This window comes from Phocoena sinus, chromosome 1, assembly GCF_008692025.1.
Source record: "Phocoena sinus isolate mPhoSin1 chromosome 1, mPhoSin1.pri, whole genome shotgun sequence".
In the NCBI taxonomy this organism is placed as follows: domain Eukaryota; kingdom Metazoa; phylum Chordata; class Mammalia; order Artiodactyla; family Phocoenidae; genus Phocoena; species Phocoena sinus.
Window position 1 is genome coordinate 182,428,279 of NC_045763.1, and position 11,702 is coordinate 182,439,980.

Here is an 11,702-nt window from a genome sequence, read left to right on the forward strand (position 1 = left end):
AAGCTGGACAACCAAATAAATCGGATCAATGCATGGCTGACCTAGTTAATTACTGAAGAGGTCCTTATGAATATAGTTTAAAATATGGAATTGATGGTGCTGTAGCTAATCAGATCATTTGATCAGGTTATTATAAATGAAAGAAATTGAGAAACAGTGAGAAATTATGGACTAAATACTTTTCTTGTTGAACAAATTATCTGAGATACCCATTGAATTAAGATTGTTAATTGAATGTTAATATGATATAATTGAGAAATCAGGTTTTTACTTAAACTATGTATTTTATTAACACATATGTATTTTTAAAACTTTTATCCATCAGCCTGATGATATTCCATGGAAAACTAAAGTATATATATCAAAGATTGCATAATCGTATGGAACATTATGACATAGAGTTATGGTCTATATTTTTTCCTGGAACTTTCTTGGGATCTTCTTTCTATTAGACTTTTAAAAAATAATTTGTTAATCAATAAAAATGGAGCAGGATCTCATTCCTTGTAGATCAATACATGGACATCATGTAATCTGTCACTTCTAAGTGACTTTCTAATTTCCACATGTTGATCAAGCAGAGATTAGGGGCCTTTAAAGGAAGACTGACTGCTACTTTGTTTTGCATAGATGACTTTAACAGAGTGACACTTAAACATGAACTGGAGATGAGCAAGGAGAGTGAGCACGACTCAGATGAGTCCTCTGACGATGACAGTGACTCGGAAGAGATGGGCAAATACATCAATGCCTCCTTTGTAATGGTAGGTCCTTATGCTTCCAAAACCCAAGGTCCGACGCTAAAAAATATATGTATGTTATTATGGCCATGGATTAAGTGATTCTATAAAAGAATGATGAGCTTGACCATAGCTATGTATTGATTGACATGAGAATTTCCACTTTTAATGCTATATCTTAACTTATTGCAAGACTCAGATGTTAAAACCTAATGAGTCGATACAGAACAAAACAATGCTATTAGTTACAGTTTATGACAAACATGACTATAATATAATTTGAAAAATAATGACATTTCAGCAAAAGCAAGTATTTGAAAATGTTTATACTCACTCATATACCCAAATTGTAAGCAAACCTAAATTTGCATATTTTTATAGTTAAAGGCTTTTCATTCCGATTTTCTGAATATTTAAATGAGTCTGTGTCACATACCTTTATTTTGGATACACTGAGAATTCAAACAAGGAACTTTTAGTAATTCAGTAAATACTTTTTGCATGTACACTAAGTTGAATTTATTTCTTTTCCCAGTTTTCTTAAAATATCGATATGTATTCATAGACTATTAATTATAAGATAGCAGAATATATAAACATAAATTAGAGGCATGATGAAGATAACTTGAAATGCTTATGCTTTTTTTTCTTTTTACCATCACATTAAGCTTTCCAGTAGAAAAAATGGTATTTTGGGAAGGAAAAATTGTTAGTTTCCTAAAATAATATCTTCTAAACTTGATTTCACACTGTTAGTCAGGTATTATCATTAACTAAGTAAATATCTTATATATACATATCACATTGTTTTTTGGACCTAAGAATCTTTTTTTCTCACTTTTTAAAAATTAAAGTATAGTTGCTTTACCATGTCATGTTAATTTCTGCTGTACAGCAAAGTGATTCAGATATATATATAATCTTTTTTTATATGGTTTTCCACTATGGTTTATCACAGGATTGGACCTAAGCATCTTAATATTAGGTAACAGCATTGATATCAAATTAAGTGACTGTACTTTCAAATGGTTACTTTAAACATGCACTGTTCGCTCTCCAGCACTAGTAACTAAGTCTCACCTTTATTTTTTTTAAAGAGTTATTGGAAACCTGAAGTGATGATTGCAGCTCAGGGACCACTGAAAGAGACCATTGGTGACTTTTGGCAAATGATATTCCAAAGAAAAGTCAAGGTGATTGTTATGCTGACAGAGCTAAAGAATGGAGACCAGGTTTGTACTTTTAAGAAGCTTTTAAGTCTTTCTGTCCTAAAATCTGATTCTTCATTCTTGGATTACTTACTTGATTGCTATACCTGAGTCCTTTTGATCCCTCTGTCACACAATTCCATTTGTTCATTCTCCCCGTTTTCCATCCGAGCGCTGGCCTCCAAAGTTTTGCATTCGGGTTCTGACCCTCTCTCCTGTTAGCCCCTCACCAGCCCTGCCTACTGCTCACAGATCATATAAGGCACAGCAATCCCAGTGCCACCCTCTGCTAAAAACAACAAACAGTCACATTTTCCTTTTTTTTTATCAGGATAGAAACCAAACTCCTCAGTCTGGTATTTATGACCCTCAATAATCGAGCCCTATGTATCTTTCCATTTTCCTCATATGTTTATGTTTTCCATACTTTCCACCTTGGGCAAGTAGATTTACTGACTGAATCTTAACACATCATTTGTGTTCTCATCATTGACTTGATTTCCTGACATTCCATGTATCTAAATATGCCTTCTCTTCCCATTTTGATCCCATTCTTCTCGAACGATAAAACTCTGGAAAATGTTTCTAAATCCTGTCTTCTTTATATCCATGTAATATTTATTGTCATACAATTCTATAGCTGGAGGTGAACCTGAGATCTAATTTGATCTTCTGCCTAATGCCTGTTACATGTATTTGAGCCTTTCCGAATACCTCAAGTTATCAAAATTTACCTGGCAGTACATCTTAGTTTTGGCACCTAACACATTATCTGACATATGTTAAAGCTTATTTAATAAATATTCTCATAAGTACGCATTATACTATATGCCTTCTTTTTCTCTCTCTCTTTTCCCTATGTACCCTTGTACATAGAAAATTGTTTTTTTTTAATCTTTCTGTTTTTTCTTTTTTAAAAAAGAAATCTATGTTCAGATTTTCAATGTGGAATTCTAGCAATCTTTTCCTTCATCTAAATTGAGAAAGTCAGGAAATGGAACGGGAGTGTGGGCAGGAATACCTATCATGGTCAGCAACTGTGGGACTGTAGTTGGTGGGAAACCATTTGAGGAAGGAGGAAATACCTTTGTGATCCACCTGTTCTTCAATCTGACCCTTTCCTTGGATAGTCAATCAACTGATATAGACAAGATAGAGACAAAGCTCCAAGAGGTGTAACCTCCTTCCCCAAGGACCCCTGGAGGAACAGAAAGACTTAAGTTATTGCAGGGGTCATGAACAACGTCTGGTCAATCCATCCATTTTGAAAAGGTGATGGTAAGGGCATGGAAGGAAGGGAAAAACAAATCTGAGATCTACACCAGGGATGGCAGAGCCATTCCTGTGGTGTCCTGGCCACCTTGGCTATCCCTAGGTTCCCTTGATTTGCACAAGGCAACACCATGTATTTGTTGAATGGATGTCCAACATACTTCAAATAGATTTTAGATCTTTATGATTAAGATTCAATTTTAGAGCACAAGTTGTAATTTCAAATTTAATAGAACAGAGGGAAGAAAAGAGAAAAAGGACAGGGATAGAGCAAAGACAGAGAGAGGTACTCTGAGTGCATTTAAAAACAAACAGAACCCTTGGGCAGATGATGTTGAATCATGTTCTTTCTTCTCTAGGAAGCCTGTTCTCAGTACTGGGAGGAAGGAAAGCAAACATATGGAGACGTAGAAGTTCATATGAAGGACACCAATAAATCTTCAGCCTATACCATCCGTGCATTTGAACTGAGACATTCCAAGGTATACAAACAATTTCAGGAGTATGTATCTTTGGGGTAATTGATCTGGTTGAAAAACTAATATAAACCATTCTATGAACACAAAACAACTCTCTCTATAATGTTCTCAGAATAAAAAATTTAAATGATTTAAATGAAAGTAACTGTGAGGAAAACATGACTATCAACTTATCAGATGGGCTGAGCTTCACTCGAGTTTATGTTCCCTTCCCTTCTGGTTTTAGAGGAAAGATCCACGAACTGTGTTCCAGTACCAATTCAATAACTGGAATGGGGAAGAGCTGCCCGTGGAGCCCAAAGAATTAATCTTAATGATTCAGAATCTCAAACAGAAACTTCCCAAGAAGAATTCCACTGAAGGGAATAAGTTTCACAGGAATGTGCCTCTCCTCATTCACTGCAGGTGGGTGGGATTTGATGGGATGTGCTCTAAAAATCAGCATCCTTCTTGACCTCTTGGTTTGCACCTTCTGTTAAATTCTATTTCTCCTAACAGATAAAAATGCATGACTGCAGTGGAAGCCTCTTAGGGAGTCAGACACTCTCTCCCATGTGCTCCCACAGCATAACTATTATAGAAATACAGTAGAAATAATTATATTTTAGTGCAATGTTGTTAGGCTGTGAACCTGGAATGTCACATGTCCTGAATGAATGGAAGGATGCAAGGACAGACGGATGGATGGATGTTGCATTTTATTTCTGCCTAAGTGCATTGAGCCACGCTATTAGGCGTCAGTAAAATCCAGAAAACTGAATGCTTTGCCTCCAATAAACATATCTTAAGCAATTTATTAAACTGAAATCTCAATGTTTAGCAGCTTCGATTTGAAACCCATCACCTGACTCTCTAAATGGACCCCAAAGGCAAAGATTTTAATAATATCCATAATAATACTTGATTTGATTAACTTCTGTTATGCAGACCCTTACTTTCATCTGTGATAGATATCCACCTTAAATAAGAGATATTGAAAGAAGGGTGTATGATATAAAATGTTTGCATAAAAAATGGTAAAGTAAATTAGAAATGAAAAATAGTAAAGTAAAATGAGAAATGTAAATCTAGCAAAGGGCTTTTAGAATTTTTGAGAACCTTCATTATTATTATTAGAATTGTATATGCTATAATCAGGACCTTAGACAGATATTACTTTTTGGCATTTATTTCAGTGTTCAAAGGTAAAACTTACATGGAAAGAAAAATAAGACGGGAAGTTTAGGCTTTAAAACTGTATGTGTTTCTTAGGGAATGGCTGAATACCTACTATATGTTCCTTGTTATGTACAATAAATAAAGTTCTGCTATTAACATATTCTTTAAATTGAATTTTTATTATAATCTAACATACCTCTCACAGCTTGGTAAGTAATCTGGTTGCCCTCTTTTTAATAAATAACTTCACTAGGTATCATTTTTCTATTGGTGCAGAAGTGTTAACATTTGTAAAAAGCACTGGAGAGGCAGAAGAGAGGAGAAAAAGCATGTGGTTTAGTAATTTACAAAATATCAGGTCCAGTATTTCTGGTTTCATCAGTTTCTAGCCATGACTTTATCTTCCCTAAATCTCAGTATCCTCATCTGTCTGGCGGATATTATGATATTTGTCTTAACAACTTCAGATGTAAATTAAAGTGCATTATAATTGGTAAAGTACTAATAGAAGAAAGTATATTTTTAAAGCTTACGACAAATATTTTTTTTAACTAAATGACTATTATATTCCCAAATTGAAAAAGTTTGCATAAAACATACACTTAGCAGAAAAGTTTTGTTCTTAAGATATTGGAATAAAATAATTACAGTAAACATGAAGTGGAAGCATGTATTCTTGTCTCTCTCTTTCAATTTTTATTCCAATGTCACTTTCTCCATATAATGTAGAATTTTTTTTTAATCTATTTCTTTCTTTTTTAGAGATGGATCTCAGCAAACAGGAATATTTTGTGCTTTGTTAAATCTCTTGGAAAGTGCAGAAACAGAAGAAGTGATAGATGTTTTTCAAGCAGTAAAATCTCTACGCAAAGCTAGGCCGGGAATGGTTCCCACATTTGTAAGTATACCTCATCATTGTTTTTTTTTTTTTTTTGCTGTACGCGGGCCTCTCACTGTTGTGGCCTCTCCCGTTGTGGAGCACAGGCTCCGGATGCGCAGGCTCAGCGGCCATGGCTCACGGGTCCAGCCGCTCCGCGGCATGTGGGATCTTCCCGGACCGGGACGCGAACGCGTGTCGCCTGCATCGGCAGGCGGACTCTCAACCACTGCGCCACCAGGGAAGCCCTGTCATCATTGCTTTTAACATGTTTTGCATTTTTATTTTGACGATTTCTTCTCTCTCCTTCCCTTCCCTCCCCTCCCCCTCTTCTGATCCTCTCCTTTCCATTACTTCTTTTCTATTTACTTTTCTAGTCTTCTCTTTTAAATTCCATTTTACATGATAATTCACATTGAATTATTATTAGTATAAATAAGAGACCTAATTGGAGTTTGCCAACACTTTGTGGTGGTGGTTCTTGAAGAACATGTTTTTAAAAGCTCATGGATTCCCTCAGTTCCCCCACTTTTAATCCTGTATCCATTTGTGTTGCTGTGTAGCAAACCACCCCAAAATTTAGAAACTGAAAAAAAAAAACGTTTATTATAATTCAATAATATGTTTGATCAGCTGAAGATTTCTGCTGATCACATTAGGCTTAGCCAGCCTGGACCAGGCTCACGGATATGTGTGCTGTCGCTGATGTGTCCACGGCAATTTGACTTTGTCCAAAAGGACCTTGACTGCCACTAGGCTGGCAGTTAGCTGGCGTTTAGCTGTGGCAATAGGGATGAGTGGATCCCCTGTCTCTCCTCATCCAGAAGCCTAGCCCGACACATTCCCATAAAGGCAGCAGGGTTCCTAGGGGCAGAGTGAGACCACTTGGATCCCAGGCTTGGGACTGGAACATGCCTTCCTCTGCATTTTATTATCTGAACAAGTCACAGGCCAGCTCAAGTGTAGGGCATGGGGTCATAGACCCAACCTTTGTCCAAAGGGCCTGCAAAGTCACCTTGCAAAGAGGTGTGGATACAGAGAGGATAATGGGTGAGCATTGTCATAATCAATCTAAGCTGTGTCCTCTTTAAGTGGTAGTGACCACAGATGATGGTCTGGGATTTAGTAACAAAGTAAACTTAACTACTCACTCAAATATAGGCAGCTTTTACTTATGTATGACCTTGAGCTTACATGTATTGATGTTAAAAGTATATTGAGTGCCTGCTACGTGTTTTGCCATTAAGAGACTCATTGTTTAGTGTGAGGAAGAGGCAGACATTTATTAAACAATGTAGTAAGTGAAATGACAGAGAAACTATTAGAAGAATATGAATGAGGGCACTGAATTTAACCCAAGGGGATCAGATTGGCTTCCTGAAGCAGGTGACTCCTGATCTGATGTTAAATGATATGTAGGCATGAACCAAGAGGGTGGGCACCAAAAATGGCTTCCTTTGCAAAAGTTTAGGAATGAGACACCCCACACAGCCTGCAACGGGGCCGAACACCAGTCTGGTGTGGCTACAAGGCAAATTCTGAAGATTGCCCTGCAGTCAGTCCTTTAGAACTGTAAGGAGGGTGAACCATTTAAAATGTTCTTTTTTATGAAAACACATGAGAATTGTTTTCTGATACCCAGGTCTTGCCCAAGTAAATGATTAAGTCTTGCTAATTTTCATCTGATGTAAAAATAATGACATAAACCTTTTATGTAATTCCTTCCTTCTTCCCTTTATTAGGAGCAATATCAATTCCTGTATGACATCATTGCTAGCATCTGCCCTGCCCAGAATGGGCAGGTGAAGAAAAACAACCAACAAGAAGATAAAATTGAATTTGATAATGAAGTGGACAAAGCGAAGCAGGATGCTAACTGTGTGAGTCCACCTGGTGCCCTGGATAAGACTCCTGAAGGAAATAAAGAGGATGAAAGTTCTAAACCCACAAGTGGCCCTGAGGGGCCAGAACATTCTGCCAATGGTCCAGCGAGTCCAGTTTTAACTCAAAGTGCATAGGAAAAGGCAAACATGGGGCAACCCAAAACCTCACATTAAATGTTATTTCTATTTTTCTAGAACTAGAAAGGCAAAATAGATATACAATGGATTAATGAAGGGCATGGACAAATATTTGTGGGAAGTTTCTATTTTACAACTGTAGAAAAATATTTAAGACAGTTTAGCTGAAGCATTTTGTACAGTCTTATACTTATTTTAAATTTTATCCATCATTCGGCAAAAAACAACTTCTTTGTAGTCTGTGTGTGTGTGTGTGCGTGTGCGTGTGTGTGAGAGGCAGACAGGCAGACAGAAACAAAGAGGCAGAGAAAGAGAGAGAGAGAGAGAGGATGATTTCAAGTAAATCTAAATGCTCTTGAGAAACTTTGCTTTTTTTTTTTTTTAAGAAACATAACATTTTATACGGAAAATATTAACTTTGCTCAAAGGTTGTATTTTTTTAAATCATAAATTGTGTGTGAGCTCTGTGTAAGAATAACATGTACATTTCTAGAATGACCTCAAGATGGCCTCCTTGTTCTACTGAAATATATCTTATAATTTACTATGTTACTTCTAGAAATAGACATAAGATAGTAGGCGTGTATAGTTACTATAAGAAAGTTAACTAGATTAACATTTGGAAATCTTATATTCCATATGCTAGCATTTAGTACAATATCTCAAGCTTATTTAATCTAATTTAAAATTTCAGGAAAACCTATCTTGTCATCTTCATATAGTGTTTACGATTTTGCAACATGGATTGTTCTCTGTATAATATGTGAAATTCATTGCTTGATACTTTTGACCCAAAATTATGTTTGTTACAATTGAACTTAAATAAACATCTTTAAACAAGCAATTTGCATTCAATCCTTAGGACAAAAATGGAGTCATGCAAATGTAGTTGTTCTAAATATTTACATACAAAGCCTAACATAGCTATTTTTATGGAATAAGACATTGATATGAGATATATAATATTGCATATGAATATTTTTCATGGTAAAATTTTTCCTTGCCTTTCACTGAAGTGCATTTACTTTGAATTTCTCAAATGTTTATACTGCTTTTATCAGGAATTGATAACAACAACAATGAAATTCAATCATTATCTTTTCTTGTACATAAGTGTTCACATGTTCATATATGAATTATGTAAGCAGATATTGAAATACAGACTTATGCAATTAACATTTGTAGAATAACTCTATAAGTTTTATTTTTTAAAGATATATAGTCTAATAATTGCTGGGATCTAGAAAAAATTCAAGAAAAGGTAATAAACAAAACTTTTATTGAATTTGCATCAGTTTATTACATTAGTCACACACTGCCTCTAAGTTAGCTTGGTTCTCTATATCTTCACCTCTAGCTTGGTTCTCTATATCTTCACTCTCCTGATTGAGTTTAAATATCTCAACAATACATCATCAATTGTTTTCCATTCAACTCACATTTGTCTTGTGTTCATCCTTCTAATTCTTTTATTATACACACAAAATTAGCAATAAGTCTTTACATTATTATATAGTACCTTGCCATTAACATATTAAAAGAAGTGAATTTTAGAATGAAGCAATATTTTCTAACTTACATTGTTTACTTATATCTCTTTACTTACTAATGAAAAAAAGGGAGATTAGGAATCATGAGCTACAAGCTACAGAAAGAAAGAAAACTTGTTTTCATTTCTCTCATTACTCATTCAAACAATGTGCATCAGTTTCTCCAACGGAAACTTGATCAGTCACCATTTACTAGACAATGTAGTTAAAATCTAGAGTTCTCAAATTCAGTAGACTAGCGTCACATATGTCTATTTTTTCTGTGAACTGCTTCAAAATGCAAACAGCAAAAGTTCTAAAGTTTAAAAAATTTTTTATTTAAATATAGTGGATTTACAATGTTGTGTTAGTTTCAGGTGTGTACAGCAAATATATATATCCTTTTCAGATTCTTTTCCCTTATAGGTTATTACAAGATATTGAGTATAGTTCCCTGTGCTATACAGTAGGTCCTTGTTTATCTATTTTATGTAGAGTAGTGTGTATATGTTAATCCCAAACTCCTAATTTATCCCTCTCCCCACCTTTAAAAGTTCTAAATTTTAAATAATCTACAAGTAAAGTTTTTATTTAGAGGTTTCAGCTGCAAATGACATCTTCAAATGTGGATGTTGTGTGTTTTAAATGTTTGTTTGCCACTGGAGTTTATCTTTTTGAGAAGACACAAAATAAATACTTAGATAATAGAGCAATGATAATTTCTTTCAGTTTAACAGGAGCAAGCTAGAAACATTTTTTTCTTCTGTACGTGAGAAGTTGTAATAAAGGAAGTGCTGGAGGCCGGTCAGAAGGTCCATTACTCTGTGAGAATATGTATCACTCAGAAGTTGGAGTCCATTGCGTTAGAAAGTGGAATCATATGTCTATGATTTTTATCTTAAAAAATAAAATAATATGTGAATTATAGATCCATGTCTATGACTACAGTTTACATTCCTAGGGAATCTGTCATGTTATATAAAAAATTCAATTTATAAAGCTTGGCACTGCCATTAGTAATGCCAAGACCTAGTCAGAAAAATTAAGCAAAAAGTTCCAACTTAATAAAAGCTGGTCCATTTTAGGGATAAGGCTTGGATTCCATTATATATTTATTAGACAGAAAGAGACTATGTTATGTTTCTTTTAGAGTTTGTTTATTTTATTTCTGGTACCAGAATTTATTGGGAGTAAAAGATATTAATACTCAGTATTCTCAAAATTCAGCTCCCAAGACATTAATATTTTACATATGACAAATGAATATTTGCAGAAAAAAATATACATTTTAATATCTCTCTGCAATGGTAAAACTGTATGAAGTTATTAGCAAAATGTCTTTGCAATGATAACTTTTAAAATGTAAGCTTTTAGCTTTTACTCAGAACTCTAATACTTATACAGTGATATTTCCATATCTATTTTTGCTCTTTTCCTGCTAAAACACTGAATATGAAGTTTATTAGTTCTTATAACTAACTAGGACTGATCTTAATTTTTAGTTTACACTGGAGATTTGTTATAAAATGTTCTCATAGCAGTATATTAAGTTTAAGTAAGTGAGTGGTAATTGCCCTGGCTAATTGCAACATGTTTCTTGTTATGAAGACCTTCGAAATGCACAACTTAAAAGAATATCTGTTCAAATGAATAGAAAAGGCTGTGCTTTCGTCCTCTTATACAGATTTTACAGTTGGAAGGATCTGAATTTTCTTCAAAGAGACAAGTTCAAGATTGGGATTTTTTCATTTCCTATTTCGGGTGAAAAGATTTATTCTGCTAAAGGTCCATTTTCTGTAATCGTTCTTTTGTAAACCTCTTTACATTTCTCTTTACATTTTCTCGGATCAATACTAACCCAATCAAAGGGTATACAACCTGTATCATTTCTTTCTTTTCTTTTTTTTTCTTTAATGAATTTATTTATTTATGTTTGGCTGCCTTGGGTCTTCGTTGTTGTGCGGGGGCTTTCTCTAGTTGCGGCGAGCGGGGGCTACTCTTTGTTGCAGTGCGCGGGCTTCTCACTGCGGTGGCTTCTTTTGTTGTAGCGCACGGGCTCTAGGCATGTGGGATCGGGAGTTGTGGCTTGCGGGCTCTAGAGCGCAGGCTCAGTAGTTGTGGCGCACGGGCTTAGTTGCTCCGCGGCATGTGGGATCTTCCTGGACCGGGGCTCAAACCCGTGTCAGCAGATTCTTAACCACTTGAGCCACCAGGGAAGTCCCTGTATCATTTCTTAATAAATAAAAATACTATTACTATAATAACTAACATCTATTGAGGCATAATTCATGCCAGGCATTTTATTTATTTTATCTGCATTTGTTTCTCAAGACAAATTTTGTACTCTTATATCTCTATTTTATAGATGAGGAAGTGAGTCTTGGAAAAGTTTGGTGCCTGGCATCTTCCAACACATCT

The 11,702-nt window shown here is 35.1% G+C and overlaps 1 protein-coding gene across 6 annotated transcripts in view; it reads left to right on the forward strand.

Moving 5' to 3' along the window:
- Positions 1–8,599, forward strand: part of PTPRC (protein tyrosine phosphatase receptor type C) — a 122,856-nt gene extending 114,257 nt beyond the window's left edge. For all 6 annotated transcript variants that reach the window (XM_032631185.1, XM_032631195.1, XM_032631203.1 and 3 more), the window contains 6 exons: positions 631–764; positions 1,838–1,972; positions 3,580–3,702; positions 3,926–4,104; positions 5,620–5,755; positions 7,477–8,599. In XM_032631185.1, coding sequence (XP_032487076.1) covers positions 631–764; positions 1,838–1,972; positions 3,580–3,702; positions 3,926–4,104; positions 5,620–5,755; positions 7,477–7,752 — 983 coding nt within the window. In that variant the 3' untranslated portion in view covers positions 7,753–8,599. The remainder of the gene's footprint in view (positions 1–630; positions 765–1,837; positions 1,973–3,579; positions 3,703–3,925; positions 4,105–5,619; positions 5,756–7,476) is intronic.
- The last annotated feature ends 3,103 nt before the right edge of the window (positions 8,600–11,702 follow it).